This window comes from Tauraco erythrolophus, chromosome 8 (assembly GCF_009769465.1).
Source record: "Tauraco erythrolophus isolate bTauEry1 chromosome 8, bTauEry1.pri, whole genome shotgun sequence".
Classification (NCBI taxonomy): domain Eukaryota; kingdom Metazoa; phylum Chordata; class Aves; order Musophagiformes; family Musophagidae; genus Tauraco; species Tauraco erythrolophus.
Window position 1 is genome coordinate 3265033 of NC_141472.1, and position 18745 is coordinate 3283777.

General features: G+C 39.6%; 1 protein-coding gene across 1 annotated transcript in view; it reads right to left on the reverse strand.

The window, feature by feature from the left end:
• Window positions 1–223: 223 nt before the first annotated feature.
• Window positions 224–18745, reverse strand: part of BARD1 (BRCA1 associated RING domain 1) — a 43993-nt gene continuing 25471 nt past the window's right edge. Inside the window, exons 7-11 of the mRNA XM_086615836.1 lie at window positions 13755–13863; window positions 12263–12398; window positions 11141–11233; window positions 1261–1358; window positions 224–553 (exon numbers count right to left, since the gene is read on the reverse strand). Coding sequence (XP_086471962.1) covers window positions 224–553; window positions 1261–1358; window positions 11141–11233; window positions 12263–12398; window positions 13755–13863 — 766 coding nt within the window. The remainder of the gene's footprint in view (window positions 554–1260; window positions 1359–11140; window positions 11234–12262; window positions 12399–13754; window positions 13864–18745) is intronic.

Below are 18745 nucleotides of genomic sequence, written 5' to 3' on the forward strand. Positions count from 1 at the left end.
CAAGGCACATTTTTCAACACACTGTATTTATCTCTCTCCTCTATTGTAAGCTCATTTATTCCAGCATATCAGTGATCTTAGTAACTCATTTACACGGTCAAAGCTCTCATGTGTGTTCCTAAGTGCAAAACATCAATCATAGCTTCAGACCACTGTTTACCAGAGTGTTCCAACTGCTCAAAATTCGCCACATTTTAAAACCTTGCTCATGAGACATTGATATTCAGTTTACAGGCAGGAGCTGAAATGACATCGCACAGTCTATAAGCCAGCTGGAGGGGGCCATCCAGACTTTGCCCTGACGAATTTTCTCTGGCTTGAATTTAGAAGAGACGTCATAGATGACATACTGAGTGCAAAATCTCTGGTCAGAAGTAGGTTCTGCGTGGTAGGCCACTGTGTTGATGGTCTGCGTCACATCGCTGTCTGGTTTTGGCTGCCTAACCAGAATTTGTCCTCCTGCTGCTTTGACCAGCTCCACCAGATCACTCTTCTGGTGACGGCTGAAAGATCCCAAAAAATAGAAGTAGCATCCATCAAACAACTTAGGCAGCTAAGTAGAAGGGAGGAAAAAAAAAAAAAAAGGATCAATACAGGACTTCACAACTGAGCACACAGGAAAAAAGTGGAAAGGAACAATCAGTGCCTACAAAAAAATACAATTTAAAATAACTGACACTGGAAGCTACGACAGTAACTTAACATGTAAGGTCCTCAGTATAAGCATGCAATCAAGAAAAGCTTGCTTACATGGTAAATTCTTGTTTATGCTTCAATATTTTCCAGCACAACAGGGTTTGAAGTATGAGCTAGGAATATTTACAGCTACTGTTACAATACATTTAATGAACTTCTCCAGTGTAATCCAGAAAGCAACCAGAAATTAACCCAGTTAAATATAAAAGTGACCCTATATGGAAACGAGTCATTAAAAACACTTTTCTTTCAACTTCCAGATCATTTCAACCAGAGTCTAAAGCTGAGAAGGCCACAGCAGCATCACTTCCCGTCCTGCACAGCTTCTTCCGTGAATGTAACACGGCGTTCCCTCTGACAAGGTTACAGGAAGGTACCCACTAATGGAGAAAAATGACAGCTTTATGGGTGTTCGCAGTTCTTTCCGTCACCTTGCACATAATCGAGTTTCTGTACAAGACCACATTAAAATTTTACATCTGCTGCACCTGCACACGTGGCAAAGGGCACGAACGCATGAACCAAAGGTCATTAAGACAATCTGTCTCAAGCAATAAAACCCACCAGCTGCTCTCTGTTGAGGCGGCCTCTTCGGGGGCCACCTTGGATCTCATACTTCTCCTCTTCTTCTCGCGCTGCCGTCCGCAGACAAGCTTGTACCCCTACAAAAACCGTAATAAGGAAGGCAAAGATTAGAGGCTCCATGGTTTCACAGAGGCTTGCATGTCATTTCAGACACTAAAGAGCTGCACTAAACCAACAGGATTACCCACAATGCAAAACATGGCATCGAAGCTTGCGTGCTTTAGCGATTCGCTTTTAAACTTGAAAAAAAAAAATAATTTTACAACAGTAGTTGAAGATGCAAGTTAGATGGAGGGAAGCAATATCACACTAAAATCAGTGCTGTAAACACCAGGAATTATCAGCTTTTCCTCTTACCCACTAAAGGTCAACCACTTAATGTCAAATTGCTGATCATTTGGAAGCTTAAAGCCAGCGTGTAGAACCAACTCCTCAGTTACGGAATGAAAGCAATTGCCTGATAAAGAGCAATTACGAAGCAAGCACAAAGCTGCTTCCAAACAGCCATGGCCTCAAACAACAAATCAGATGGGATTTCAGGGTCTCCAAGATCAGCACAAACTGGAGATTTACGCCAGGGTTTAACAGTGGCATTTGTTTTTGTTACCACTGCTGCATAATGAGATGGTCTTTTGGAGTCGGTGTGGTTTTTTACCTTGGTTTAAGGCGAGTTGTTTTTCCCACTACAGAAGGTGCTGATGCTAACGTATCGCTCGCGTCAGTTAAACGTACTGCCTGACCTCACTTTGGAAAGGGAAACTGCCGTGGTCGCCCATTCGAGGATGGAACATTTTGCCTGCACGTACGTTGCACTCATTAATAAAAATTACCCGAGAAAGAAAGTTTGCAAAGCTGATTTGGGAAACGGTTCCGTGAGGATTTACAGTGCTGTCCAGTGTTGTAAGTTTTAGAGCACCTCGCTCCTTGCACAGCTTTTCTTACTCAGGCAACTTATTTCTACTCTGCAAATGTGAAATCCATGGTATTAAAAAAACACAAACTAAACAAAATCAGAAGTAAAATGTGGGGGGTTGAGCCTAAAAAAGGAAGAAAGCACCAGACTATGAAGGGAAGTATCACTGACAAAGGAACTTGGATACCATGGCACCACAGATACGAGTACCTAATCCAGAGAGATCTTGAAAGCCAACTGTTAGCAGCCTACCACCAGTTCGTACAATCTCACAAAACGCAACAGGACTTCATATTTTAGTTGCTAGAAGTCCTCCAATGTACCTATATCAAAAAAAGAGAAACTTACGCAGAAAAACCACAACTGGCTGAATGCTACACCACCACGTTTCCCTCCACGTGCAACTATCAGGTCGATGATTTGCACTTGTTCATTCCTTCAAAGAAAATTAACAGGAACTTGTACACAACTCAAAGGGCAACCTAGTCATGCATTTTTCTGAAAAGCAACCTACATATTCATTGCTGAGAACAGCAATGAACACTGATAACTTATTTTCAAAGTAGTCATAACTCAAAAATAAAAGTTATTTCAACATTTTTTTCTCAGCACAACTCAACAAGACTTCCTGTGTCAATTTGCCTCTAGCTTACACTGCTATTCTTTCCTTCCAAGAAAATACAGATGTTAATGGTGCCACTTGCAATAAAGGAAAAACCATCTCATCTAGTCTTAAGAACAGAACTGTCCATCCATTACGAGCATGCTTTATTTCAATCTACCATCAAAAGCTCAATTTCAAGGACTTTCACTAGAGAGCGAGGTTTTTTTACAATAAGTACATCACAAATTGAGCATCCACTGCCAGCATCAGTAGATGAAGAAAATTTGATACGAAAGTAATAAAAGATTGAGTGAATGCAAAAGACTATGATGTGGGGTTTTTTTTTTTTTACTGTTACTTCCCTCAAAAAAAAATCAAGCAATCAAAATGACTGATGTTAGTGGAACGTCTATTTTAGCAGAAAATGCAAAATAGGTTATGTCTGTCTTTCATACGTATGTCTGTCCACTTTACACTGCCAAGTCCTCTGAGGAATCTGTATGCCCCAAAGTGCCTTGTCACACATCATGACAATCCTCCGTGAAAGGAAGAAGAGAGACTCATCTACATGTGTCCTGTTTTCATTGCATCTGGAAGAATAACAAGACAGACGTGTTTCCTTGAAAAACTGGAAATATGCAGATGGACCATTTGTCTAGCCAGTGTCTGCATGATCAGCACTCATTAATTTTAAGTAATACATCGTAAGAGTATCTCCTGGAAGGAGACAAGACAACACACACAGAGGGTAACAGCTACAGGAGAGCCTTAGGCACAAGGAAATGAGGCAAATGGCACGTCACTGTCATCAGAATCACGGTCCAGCACTGATGCAGTTAGCAACTGATGTTTGAGAAAGGTGTTTACAACCCTAAGGTGAACAGTCAAGAAGTATCTATCCATGGAGGAAGGCTTCCTAACTTAAAAAAGCAAACTAAAATAATTTAAGTGACAGAGACCAGTACGTCCTTTAACTGCAGACTTTGTTCAGATTGACTTCTTCCCGAGTTGCTCATTGCTCTTCAGCAACTCCTACATGCTAGAAGGATTTCGTATCAAAGAACTAAGGGATTCACATACCATAATAAAAAAAGAAATCAGCAAAAAAGGGAAATATGCCTGTTCTCATATTTGAGATAAAATGAGAGGGCTCAAGCTGTGTTTCTCCTTAATTCATTACACATTTGTCTAAACAAAAGGTTCTTATTTGCCCATTCTTCCTCCCCCTCTCCACTCAAACCTTACACGTCAAGCCACTTGCTTCCAGATCACTAATTTTGCATTACCATTTCCAGATGCAGTGATTCCAACTGGATGAACACTCTAAGTGAGGTCCTCAAAGCTACCATAATCAGTTTTGGTTGCATTAGTGTCATTTGGAAGCACCAGGCATGTACAAGCTTTATCATTCTTCTAATAGATGGTACAACCACCACAAGATGACCTTGTGCTAAAAAAACCCTCCATTTCACACTTAAGAGTAGTGATGCAAACAAGATTAGAGCACAGCACACTGCAGGCCCTTCCAATTTTTTTTTTTTTTTCTTTACAGCTAGGGATTTTATTGACAACTGAGTGCTAAGCTGAGTTCACTCAGTAAAGCCCAGGTCTTTTTCTGGAGTAGGCATTATTAATTTTAAAGCTGCTAATGTGTGTAAGTGGCTGGATAACATGACAGTTCCTTTTAATAGCCTCTCTATCTGTCATCCTGATTAAGAGGACATATAAAAGGAAATAAAATTCCATACTGTACTCAAAGGTATATCACTCTGCTACTTTTCCAGGGCTGCTTCCAGAAGCTTTGCTGACCTTAGAGCACTCCCGTTTAAGTCAGAGGTTATAGCACCCTTTGACTTCAAACAAGAGCCATGTTAAATTGATTCCCAGAACTCCTGAGATTACAGACTCTCATTTGTTTGGCACTGCATTGAAAAGCCACCGGTGAGAACTTGATGCCAAGATACTGGTCGAATGAATGGGCTGAAAAAAAAATTTGCTATTATCCTAATTAAAAAGTGATCACGACACCGTCAATACTATGCCACCTCCCTTCTGAAATTGAGATGGACATCTCAAGTACTTAGGCAAAAAAAATTTCAGGACAGGACTGAATCTCAGAAGGGCAAGGACATCCTTAAACAAGCTCTCTGAAAACAGAGGTGAAAGTAAACTTACTTTGGAGAGGATACCTGTAATTTTAGGAGGTGGTAGAGATCAGGGTTATGTTGTTTTCCTTCCCACATTTGCAATGTGGAAGCCTGACTAAACATCTAGTCTGTTCTGTTAGAAAATAAAGTAAGACCTTTCAACTTAAGATCTCAGCCAATCTTGACTTATTCCTTGATACTACTGCCAATAAGAGCTGTGGACCTGCTAGGTTTGAGGTTGATCAAGTTTATTCATTTAACATGTTCTCTTCCCTAAAGAGAAGAGGGTGATTATTTCAACAATGCTTTAATGGCCTTCTGGTTTAATCACAGTAGTTGGATCAATTACCCACAAAAAAGTAGGACTTGTACCAAGGCAAGTGGCATTTTTCCATTTCACATGGACCAGAGCTGTTGGCAATGCCCAGTTCAAATGTGCAAGCACTCATTACAGCTTGCCTGATGGAAGACCATACTGGGGCAAGATTGCACATGCAGAGGGGTTGTGCAAGGTTCTTCCCTAGAAATACAAACCATTAGAAGTTTAAAAGCCTCTTAAATAGCTGATTTCACACTTGCAATTTGTAGGTATAAACAAGATCATTTGCATCAACTTCTAGCAAAAGCCAAGCCTGCATTACAGTCCCTAGAAAACATGGCAGAAAAGGTTTTAGCTTAATACAACTGCATTTTAGCTTGATGCCACCACATTTGGCAAGGAGAATACTGCTCTTTTTTTTTTTTTTCCCCTCGTTAGCAAGATCAGTAAAGCATCACTACTTACACTGATCCTTATTACTCCACTGACCAGCTGCCCCTACCTTCTCACCTTTCAGTATATAGAGAGCAAGCAAGTTAAAAGGGTACCCACTCTAACAGTATCGTTAATTGACCTTTGATGCAACTGTAGCTACTGGTACTGGAAATAAATCATTATTTGCAAAATTTAAGATCAGAGCCCTATTACCCTTGTTCATGTAAATCTCATTGGTTTATAACGAAATTAACTGCATCAGCAAAAACAATTTAAACAGGACGAAGTACAAACAGGACTGGTTGCCAAGAACAAGTTGAAATCACCTACAGACACCCAGGGGTAGCTCTCAGTAACTCAATTAGCCTTAGTGGAGTTTTGCTGGATTTGCATTAATAAAACAAAGAGCAGGGGTCAGTCCCAAAAATCTCTTAGAATGGCTAAAAGTAATTTAGAAATACACAATAGCAACAAAGATGATAAAACACTACACATCCAAGAGCTAGCAGAGATAGCAACTGAAACTTCCTCAGCTCAGTCTGCACTGAGTTTTAAGACTTACATGCAGATTAAGTAAAGCTCAATGAGATTATTTTCCTAGAAAAGGAAAAAATCTGGACTGAGAGAAAGTCTTAGGGGAACCTGGCATGGTTAGCTTCAATTTGCTTTCATCAACAGTGTTACTGGTCTCTGCTACAGCACAGAAAACAAATTTTATACTGTCTCTTACACGCTTATCAAGTAACTTCAGAATCATAGATTTTCATGGAGTGAGGCAGAGATCTCATTTGGTGAGACAAAAGCAGTACATTTTCCCAATGCATTGAAATGACACAAGATGCTGCAGAGAATAAAATTAACCGGCTTAAGAATGGTAGTTAATTAGATAATCCAGGTGATATTTATTAAACATGATGGAACAGACACTTAGGAAGCCCTTAAACATCAATTCCCAGAAGCTAGGAGCATGCACTATGAAAATCATTACTTCACTTAACCCCCAAGTGTCCTGTATTCCTTAAGAAACCAATATTTGCCACAGCAACTGGAGGCAGCCATTCCTAAGGTGCAGAGGTCAAGTTAAATTCCACTGGAAGTGCTCATCCTCTGGATCCCTCCCATGGTTTTAAATGAATGAGGTAATATTTCCCATCCTTTTCCTCACAACGGGCTTCCTTAATGCAATATTTTCTTCAAACCAAAACAGAATTAGAGCAAAACGACTCCCTGAGCACAAAAAACTAAGTATCTGGATGACAGAACAGAGGGAGCAGCGGAAATAAGGTCTTGAGGAAAAGGAAACCATATTTCAAACCAGCCCACTTCCCAGCTCTGCGAAGGCAAACACTGCCTTTAGGACATTCTCGCCCCCATGTTCTCCTCTGCCAGCCCCAGCAGCTTCACAGTCTAAATCTGTGCTGACTTTGAAGCAAAACTGTTTCCCTCCTCCTTTCCAGAAGGTGCAGACACTATGGGAGCGCAGAAGTTCAGACTCTGTTGATGTGAAACATTCCCCTCCTCTGCACACCCGATACAACTACAACATGCATTTAAATATTTCTACCATGTTGCACAGAGCTGTGAGTCCTTTCATAGAAGGAAGCAGTTGAAGTAAGTCTCCAACTGCAAAACAAGCATGAAACTCCAGTGGCCAAAAGTCTGGAGCCGTTTTAAGGAGGTAGGGCTTTGCTGAGTACCAGCCTGTTACCTAAAAGACATTTATGCATGGAAGAGAGTCCACCCTGAGAAGCTGTCAGCTCAAGCAGCTTTACAATTCCCCTGCCTAACAGCCCAAGCAAGGATGGGCACATTGCTCCAAGAAATTCAGAAAGATGTTTTTGCCTTGAAACATCAGTCACACAATCCCCTAGCTCTTCCAGTCACCTCCCAGTTGTTCTGAGTCCTTAGAGGACTCAGGGGGTTTTGCACTCTTTTAAACAATCCGAGCTGGATCATTGCTGCTGCTCCAGGTAAGCAAAACAAACGAAGGAATAAGCCATCAGATGCTTAGAATTCTGCCAGATACTTCTCTGCACAGACTGACACAAGCTCGTTTCAATGCATATCGTTACCGGGACCATTTGTCATTCCCTGCTTTAACAGATGACAATCAGTTTAAGAAAAAAACAAGCTGAAAAGCTGTTAAAGACTTCTGCTGGTTTTAATTACACTGTTCTACGCTCTAGAAAAAGCAAAGAAGAAATACTTGAATCTTTGTCTCAGCCTACTTGCAAAAGGATAATGATATGCTACTTCGTGCCCTATTACCATCCCAGAAATAATGAAGGCAATAAAATAATGAAACCAATGAAAGATATGGCCAAGGGCAAGGAGCACAGTGACAAACAGTGTCTCAGTTGAATTCTGTGCTGCTTTGAAAGCGGATATATTGCTGAAAGTGTAATATATCTATATGGAAAATATGGGACTGCAACTGGTAAGGTGAAATTTTTCCTCTTTGAAGATCTACTATTGCATAGTAATGACCTCCTTTCATCCTCATCTTCTACCAGAAGACAAAAAGAAACCCCAAAACTCGATACATATATTTAAATCTTGACTCTCTAATACTTAGAGGCTTTGCATTTAGCTCAAACTCTACTGGAAAATTCCACATTACCCCTCTAACGATACTAATGGATGCTACATCCGTGTGTACAGACACAGTGAATGGAAGCATCACAGAATTATATAAGAGAAGGAAATTGCTTATTATTAGAGAAACACAGCTTGAAAGACTGCTATAAACAGAAGAGTTAACAGAAGAAATACACTCAAATGAAATACTGCTTTTTGCAAACATGCAATGTTTTTTTAAAGAGTAGTATAATTATGTGTAGGCTATAAATGTAACTTTAGAAATAACAAATGCAGCTCACCTCGTACCAAAAACATTCAAATACTGTTATGCATAGTCAGCACTTCATTCAGTGCTACATTGAGCTTTGTTTTCTCATATATTTCAGTGAAGTTTTTGAACATGAATTTACTTTGAACAGTTTAGAACACTGAACTATAAGCAACTCCTTCAATCTATTTGCAGCAGCTTTGACAGAAATAAGCCAGAATACACACGCATTTTTGGAAGTTTATTTACATCATACTTAAGGAAACTTATCCAAATAGAAGTCAAAAAGCCACAATAAATAAAAAGAGAAATTATGGAAAAGAAAAGCAAAGACCTCTTTTTCCTAGACAAATGTTCCATCAGCAGGAGTCTCATTATTTGTTATAACAATCTTTAACTTGTAATGACTCTGAAGAAGACTAATAACAGACTGGTGGGAACAGATGGAGTGGTGCTGTTAATTATAGGCACTTAGCTGCATCAGACCCCATGAGTTATTACTAACATTTCCCACTAGGGAGGAGAATCACTCGCTTTTAAGTAGTATGTTGCTTACTAAGCTGGCAGCATTAGCAGTCAGGATTGTACTAATCAGTACTAACAACATAAAATAAAACTCAGCTGCAAACAAAAAGTATGAAAATATTCCCTGAATAACCCCCACACTATTTAATTTATTTTTTTTCCTCTTCCAATCACTTCTAAAAATAAGAGGTCTTCCACAAAGATTTAAACTCAGGTCTCAGTAATTAAATCTCCCTAGCACTCAGCTGAAGAAAGCGACACACCTTTTACTGGCAACATTAGTTTTCTAAGCACCTGACTGGCAAGAATATAAAATGAAATAAAGGAAAACCACCCCAGCACGTATCACAGAAGGTATGCAGACCTCCTGAACTGCATGAAGCAAAAAATCTGTAAAGCCACCAGAGAAACAGATTATTCAGTCTTAGTTAAACAGCATATTGTTCCAGAGCACCTGAACACACCCTTTCCAATCACACAATCCAAACATTGCTTCCAGGCCCTCTGAGTTTCCTGCTGTTTTCTCCTTGGAGGTAGGGATGGAATCTCCTTTCTGCTCATCAACAAAGTGTCTGGAGGTTATTAAATCCATCTGCTTGCTCCAGCATAAACAGTATTTCTCCATATTATACATGCAACAAAAAGCTGCTCCTATTGGCAAGAATCACAGCACGAAGACAACACAATTTTTCCTTTTGCAAACGCTTCTAAGGCCACAAACAGAAGCCACTGTGGGTGTTGCAGAAAACATTTCGGGGCTGGGGGGGGATGCTAATTCAAAGCCTTTTAAAAAAAAGCACGGAACAAATCCACTGACTATCTGAAAGCCAAATGAACACTCTGGAAAAAGAAAAAAAAAAAAAAGAGTCCAATGTTTAAAGAGTCTAGTGATGTGCTTTATTTGAAGAGCTAGTATGCACCTTTTGAAGCTTTAAGTAGTGCCTTTATAAACATTAGTGGCTGAAAAATTTAGACCATTAAAGAATCTTTATATTCTGATGTTTAGTCACAGTAAAAAACTGGAATGAAGTTTTTCTGTGAGTTTTCCACAGATAATTAACTTATTTGTAGTGAACTTATCAGCTAAAAGGACTTAGCCGTAAAGGTCAAGGGGAGGAAGATGGCTTTTACAGCTACTGTGAAAGCAGATGCCAAGAAATACATTACAAAGAATGAATAAAAAGCAGAATTTGGGGTGTAAGTCTACAGAACAGCTGTGTGACAAAGCACACACTGTATAAAGATTAATTACAGATTACATGAAAAATAACAGAACAACTACTTGCATACTAAGGGGACGCTGTCCAAGTCATCCTGGAGGTTACTATTTCAGATGAAGAGCACTCCAGTCTGCAGGGCTCACGTGTACAGAAAGGGGTATCAAAAGTTACATATATATAAAAGTGTATATATATATAAAAGTATATATATTTTTATATATATTTATATATATTTGCTTTGCCTGAGCCTGATTGCGTAGAGCATGGCAACTTTCTCAACAAACAGAGAATTTAACAGACAGTACCAACAGGGGTTATGATCAGCTGACAGCATAACTTTGGTTAGAAGTTATAACTTTCAACGTATCTCAGCTTATGACAAACAAATAATAAATAGATTTTTATTTCAATAGATAGATAACACCTTACCTTCCTACAGGCCTTAATCACATACTCCAAGCAAGCAAAAGTTTCCTATCAATTTCAATGGAAGCTGCTTATAAGAAATCCACAAATTTAATACATTCCTTCCTCCTCTTCCAGGATATTTCCCATAATCTCTCAAATCACTCTTAATGTAGCAATGAACAAATTCACTTCCCGCTGATCCTTAGGGTATGACCTATCCAATACATCCAATAATGAAATGCACACATTTGCCAAGGAAGGAGTAGTTGTATTTAATTAAATCTCTTGTCGTGCAGGAGATTAAAAACCAAAACCATCACGTTTAACCTTAAGCTAGTATTGATATTAGGTCACTTGTTGAAAAAGAAGATTTTTCTCTGGAATCCCATCTACAATTTCTGCTAAAAAGCCTGAAGAATCTCATATATTTTTATACTTACATTCAAACTTGAGGACCCAACATCCCGTCAGAACAGCCATCAGACATTTGACAGTACTTGGCATTGGAACATCAGGGATAACAAGATGAGTTACTAGGAGAAAGATTACATCAGTAGAACTAAAAGCACATAAAAATCAGAATCATGCCTGGCTGAGAAGCAATCAATCATCATTTAAAGAACAACCAGACTATAATAATTTATCAACCACTCTTTTCCAGCACAAGTACGTGATTCCTGAGACTAAGATACAAGGTAAGTAGAAGTGTTATTAGAAATTTTGTAGGCTTCAACATATACTTGCTGTGAAAAAAGGAAGTCACATTTTTATAGTTCTAAGCTAACATTAAATCTTCAAAGGAGGCTCTGGTTTATAGGATAGTTTTTTTTTTTTTTCCAATCCTTTTAAAGTTATATGTAATTCTGACAGGGATCTTACTATGGGATCTCACCGCTTTAACACAAAGCTAATGGAACTCAATTCACAATTCTGGAGTAGTAATCAGGGTGTGAAAGATGGTAGGGGAAAGCTACCCTGGCATTTCTTTCACAAGCAGAAGCAGCAGCACTCCAAAGAAAAACTAATAGGAGGGATTAAGACAATGTTGTTGTCCCCAAAAGAGAACAAAACAAATCCCCCAAGCCCCGTAACGTGACTCCATCATCTTAACAAAGAACAAAATTTGAAGGAAGGCAGCATGTGAGAAGAAATTTGTCAATTTTTAGTCAGTGCCATGCTTTTTCTAAAGGCACCATCTGCCTCAGACTCACTTCTGGAAGCTAAAATCCTTACAGGACGTCTCATATGAGCAGAGACCTTAAAGTTGGTAAAAGAAGTGTAAAGAGAAGAGGTCTTCGAGGAAGACTTACAGATTTTAAATAACAGACAATATACTGTTAAAGTGGCTGCCCTAGAAGTCTCCTGCCTCAGTAACCAGGCAGGCTTTACATGCATGTACATGCAAAACCACACCATCGCTCTGCTATGGCTATAACTCAGGGATTTCAGAAACTGCACTTATTAGGAACGATAAAAAAAAAATCTGTTGCAGCTAGTGTCTTAAAGGAGAAAGTGCAGAACTGTAGTTACTCATATTTGGACACTTCAACAAGCCTACATACCTCTGCTGTTGAATTCAGTACACCTTTGAGCCTTCAGAACTGTTGCCAGTTTGTTCAGCAATTTCTGTTGCTCCGAACTAAGATTGCTCCCCAGTATACCAAGAGGTCCAGCTCTTGGCTGGCTGGGGCTCAGTGCCTGCGTGAACAGAAAATCCTACAATAAGCTGAATGTTTGGGAACATAAAGCAACTAGATGAAAAAAGGTTCATAAGTTTTTCTTCCTTGCCTTTTTTTTTTCTAAACGACACTGGTGTCCACACATATAGCTGGTTGAACATTGTGTAAACAGTCTTGCTGACTGCAGTGTTGAAGGAGAAAAAAAATTCCTAATAAAGTAGTCAAGTCTCCTACTTTTTGTGAAGGATTATCAACAGTTACACCACCCGCACACTGAGTAACCTATATAATTAACACCTGCATTTCCTTTTACTAAGAAGTCCCTAATTGCTTTGTAACTAATGAATACTTAAGGTTTTTTATGTGGATACTGCTAATGCAGAGTAAGAGGAGCTGCTTGCTCAAATTTTATGATGACAAGGATGTGATTACTTCAGCTCCCAGGTCTTCCTCAGTACTCCCAGATTCCATAGTACATACCTACCTTTGAGACCCAGTTACTCTAAAGCCTCGGGCTTTGGATCAAGTCATCCATATGAGCTGGTAACCATCCACTGGCACGCACTCATCCCGAAGCAAATGTAAATACTGTGTTGTCTGGGACAGAAGAGCTGCATCTTATATTTGCTACACATGGGAGGAACAGTCACATCCTTGCTGACTTAACTATAACAGTTAACTTTTGGCCAACGGGTACCTTATTACCTCAGGGAGGAGGGATCACAGGAGGCTGTATACTGAGACTGCTTGTATCAGCCAGGTCAGTTTAGTCATCATTCATTAGGAACTACAAAGCATTTCATAATGCAGTCACCTGTGAAGTCTGAATAACCTGATTTGGTCACAAGTCCTGAGAAGTCTTTGGCAAAAAAGAGGGGAAAAACAAAAACCCCAAAACAATCTTCCAAAAGCTGTTTTCAATTGCTGAGCTGATATCTTCATTGTTGGACAAAGGACGATACTGAAACAGCCTTTTAAAGGCACACAAAAAGCACCTGGAGCAAAGACTGCTGCTACTTTCAGCCAGTTTGGCAAGCAGAACAAATTTACATATGCAGAAAAACAACAACAACAATAGCAAAGTTCAATCAAAAATACTTCAAGAATAACACAGCATTCATTCTCCTATAATAAAGCCACTTTACAAGAAACATCCTTTGTTTTCCCAGATAAAGCTATAACACAGACCATCATAGCTTGCAAGCATCCCATATACATTCTAGAAATATTGTCCAACTTAGTTTCCCAACCTATTTTAAAACTCCCTGGAAAGGCAGGCGATGTACTGTACTTAGGTCCAAGCCTTCAGTACTCAACAGGTTGAACTTATGGGTTTTTTTAAAAAAGCAAACCAAAACAAACCACACACATTTACCTCAGAGGGCTGGTTAAGGGAAAACAATTCATTCTTCACTGGTAACATTAGCACAGACTTCATCTTTTCGCTTTCTGCGTAGTCCACGGGCCGCAGACCAAATATATTACTGGCAAAACAAGCACAGATGGGTTTAAGTAAATAAAGTGTGACTTGATTCTTAACTAACTAGGCAAATTAGCTGGGTAGCTTTCCCTCCCACTTTCTTATTAATATGTAATTTCAGCTAAAAACCACTAAGCTTCAAGTAAGAACTGCATCCAAGACAGATGGATACTGAATTACAAGCTGCTGCATTCAGCTGAGGAGTAAGGGATGTTCAGAGCAGCATGTTCAGTTAAATAAACCACAATCCTTTTTAAACTGCTTCAAGATGCACTTCGATATCGTTCACAAGACACAGAAATTTCAGCTTTAATCTTTCATTGCAGTCATATAACCAAGAAAATGTATTTTTGGCTTACCCATTTGCCATAAAAAGACGCGTCAGAAGATTCCACGTACTATGTTAAAGATTGGAGCTTGACGTGGTTATGCTTCTATGGGAAAAGCTATCTGCTTCCTACTTGGAAACTGTGATTCCCTCGCACTTCCAAAATTTGAGTATGCATCTCATTTTCCCCTCAGTGTGCTGTTCCACAGAACATATTATAGCCAATTCATTCAAATTTTATTTGGTTTGCCAGTTTTGTTGAACACTATTCATCCTATGTGGCACCTCATTAGATACGCTTCAAGACCTCTTTCCTCCCCCATTCTTTTAACATTAGTCAGATGGATACGATTTGCTATAAACACAACAACAAGCACAGCCACGGCTTCCATCTCCTCTTCACACATCTTTGCAGCTGCAGGATGGTAGTGAGCAGAGGAAAGCTTGAAACTGCAGAACAGGTATAATTGCTGTTAACAAACACGATCCTCTGCCATCACTCTTGGGAAATATTCCGCTTGCTTTGCCCTTTGCAAGAATAATGGCTCTTCCAGCTGATCCTCTTCTCCCTACCTCATGTAGCTCTGGCTCTCAAAAGGCATAATAAGAGCTCGTTAGGAAGGGGAAGCTTGTCACCAAGAACAAAGCCCTGACTTACTATCTGAAATCCAGCAAGCTTAGTCATCAAACAGTGAAACATTTAAAGGGGTCAAAAAATCACTGCATCTTCGAAGCGCTATCTCTTAGCTAGCCACACGTTCCTGTGCAGAGTAGGAATCTAAGAAGCTTTGCAGGGAATTCCACAACAAGACCATAACCCAACCCAGCCCAAAGAGAAGCTCAAATCATTAAGTCTTCAGTCTGACTTAACGGGGGACTTGGGGCAGTGCAAAGCTGAAAGATGCATCTGACCTCAGCACCGTTCTGTGCTCCAGACTGAGCACTGCTCACTACCATAACCTCCTGAGAAAACAACAATCCACAAAAATCCCACACCGCAGATTCTGGGATGGTATTCTACAATTGCTAATTTTACAATATTACCAAGCCCAAGCTCTTGTGTGTTCCTAATGAGCAAAGAGCTGGAGTAACACAAATTCTGCAGACTAAAAGATAATTGGTTAAATCTCAGCCCAGTCCTGGGAGTTGCAGCCCATTAAATATTGTCATGCTGGTTCCTGCTTTGTCATGCATCATCAGGGTAGCTCTTGCTCTTTCCTTAAATAAGGCCATATTCAACTCAAGACTGCTGCAGGACAGTTCCTCTGAACAATGCATCCAGGGGGTGTATGCGTGTGAATGTATGTATTAGCACATACACTAAAATCACCTTCAGACTAGATGGCTGACCTTTTACTGTGAACTAAGCAGGGGGAAGAAATCACTGCACGTCAGTAGCAGAGGTTTGGGAGTGTTTTCCCCACCTCAGTCACAGCAAGACCCTTGACTGTTGGAAAAAAAAAAAACCTCCTGAGTGTTTACCATAGATAAATATACAGGCCATCACAGTTAAATATAGAACGTTTTTTGCCAGTTAAACTGTACAAATAAGAGCTCCAGCTAGCCCCCTCTATATTCTCTTAAATTTTTTTTCCTCCATTTTTAAGATAATGTCAGTCACTTATTACCAGTATGTTGCAAAATGCCATCCCATCATTATGCAGCATTGAAGAATGGCTATTTGTAGGATGCTAAAGTGGCACGGTTAAAGAAAAATGTGACAAACTTGGGAGCTGAGGTCTGAAAAAAGGAATACTGGCTCAAGGGATGGGTTTAAGAGTTTTGAATATACAAAAGAAAGCGGCTTGTTGAGCTTAAAGAAGGTGAGAAAAAGTAGCTGAAACAGGAGAAAAGAGGATTTACAAAATTAAAAACTAAGACAAGGAACACATCCAGACAATAGGTTTTGAGTATGTTATTGTTTTGATTTACGCAGCCTTTCCAAAGAAAAAGGATGAAAACCAGATTTGTTCTTTTTAGTCAGGCACTCACTAACCATCCAAAAAGTAAGTAATCATGATCAGAAAGAAACCTTGCCCAGGTCTCTGTTGGGCTGGTACAAATCATCAGAGCAGTCACTTGAGAAACCATTTTTAATATATTAGGAACATATATTATTTTTAACCTTATCAAGGACCAGATCTATGCAGCCACAAGAACACCAGCAAGGCACGGGAACAAGAAAAAGCAGTTTTGGGCAAAAAACGTGTGCTCAAATCTGTTTTTATTCAGCCAGGCTGAACAGGATAAATCTCCTGCCCTGTTTAGAGTAAGAAATGAATTTTGATCCAGTTGGCAAAACAAAATTCAGTGGGACACGCACGTTAAGTCCACTCTAACACATAAACACAGCATTTTTAGAAACATCAGTAACTACGTGTGGGTGTGTTCCTACTACAGATCTGAGTCTGTTGAATGGGTCCAGTGGACGTGGCTGCTTATCAGGGCAAGTTCCATGCTCAGAGGGAAGACAGACACAATTGTTTCTACAAGAGAGAAATAAGTGTTTCTGGTGCTTAAGCCAGAACGTCAGGTCTCTAAGGCATACCTCCTGCTACCAGAATGCAAGTGGGCTTCTTGCAAGTTGTTTTCAACACTCAAGAGTCAGATGTATCCTTTGATGCAAGCAGTCTCCTATTAGTCAGTCATCAAGGTAGTGAATAGTCAGTAGAGGGCTCTTACAGCTAGAACAAATTCCAATCAAAGAGGAGGATGTCTGTGCCGAGAACAAAGATGAGCCCAATGAAGAGCAACTCCGTGTAATCTGCTGAGTATGGCTTTACATGAGATGACAGATGGTATCTTAAGGACTGACAGATCAAAGAACTTCTTATGAAAAGCTTTAGAAATGGGATTCAGTTTATGGTGCAACATTGCTGAAGTCTTAGGTACAAAGACAGAGGTTACTGCTGTAGTCAAAAAGAAACTTAACAGCTACCTTCTAAATGTTTCAGTAAATTTCCACGAAACAAGCAATCAGAGAAAAGATAAATAGGGAGAGAGATCTTTGTCAATTCTTTAAAAGTCCCAAACTTTCACAGCTTTTGTTATAAGCCAACAATGAGTATATAATACTTTGTAAGCAGGAGTTTTAAGTTGTTCCCTTTTGACATCAGCAGTTATTTGCTGTTCCACAGCTGAGCATAAACCAAATTTTACCCCAGACCCACAAAAGAGTTCAGTACTGAATGGAAGTTCCCCATTCAGGTCCCAGCACGCCAATTCCCATGTGGAAATCTGACCAGTTTGGGGCTCTCCAGAGAACACTTGTTATTTCGAGAGCGTGGTAAGCAGAAGTCTTTTCTGAACCTGATAAAAGGAAGAAAATGTAATCAGTGTAGCCAGAAAGGCTGTTTTAGATATCCAAACAGGGCCAGGGTTTTAATTAACCTGCTGCCAGCAGGAAGTTAAGCATATTGTCTCGCACTTAGAGAGTGAAGTCCTACGCTATCTTGACTTAGAAAAAGCAGACAAAATTATGTCAGTGTCATAGGTCTAACACCTCCTGGAATTAACTGCAGGTTATAATAGCTTTTGCCCCTATGCCATTCATAACTGAGGACCACGGTCTATCCCTAAGCGTTCCCACAGGCTTGTTCAGAGTCAGGCTCACAACTACTCAAAACCAGCTAACACCTAAAAAAATAGGGCAACACAACAATTTTTACTAATGCTAAACTTACTGTGCATGAAGAACTGGCAAGATAGCCCATTTGAGTGAAAGCGTTTAGGAAGTACTGTGAAATTGCAAACGCACAGATCTAATTTTTCAAATCACTTGGCTTGCTGTGAAGCAAGGAAAAAAGACAGAATTGGAGAGTGAGCACATGAAAAAAAAAGCTATAAAAATATAAATTAGCTATGTGTAGGAGATTAACTTAAAAAAATTAACTAGACCAGCGGGACAATTAATAGGTCCACTGGTCCATATAATATTTTTCATTTGTAGTTGATATCTTTCCCAGTCGGTGAAAACTTTGAACGGCAAATGAAGTGCCACAACTATTAAATCTGTAAGATTTAAAAAAAAAATAAAATTGCCAAGGAATACTGAAATCTCAAGATTGTTTTCTGGCAAAAGAGGTAGTTCTCATCTGTATTTGCTTGGTCCAAAAGATATGCAGCTGCTTGATATTACATAGTTACTTCTTAACTTCTTAATGCACTATGTATTTAGATGCAAGGAGAAAAAACTAGACTGGGAGACACTCAGAACGAGAGGTACTTGACAGGTCTGTCAGCCTAACGATCTAAATCTGAAATTGCAAGTTCTCAGCTCTCTGATGGATAGGGTTATGCTAATATCTGTGCACATCACCAACTGAAGTCCCTTGGAAAGCAGCCGTATTTGCTCCCAGATACATCTTCCATCCCTCTACAGACCAGTGGATCCTACCTGCCTTTGGGCCTGCAGTCGGTAAATAATGCACGTCTTGAAAAAAATATTTCATCTTGCACAATTGAGTATCATCCTAAATTTCCAAACTACTGCTGTAAGCAGGCTATTCAACACAAGCTCTGTTTTTATTCCAGTAGATTAACTCTCCAACACACAAGG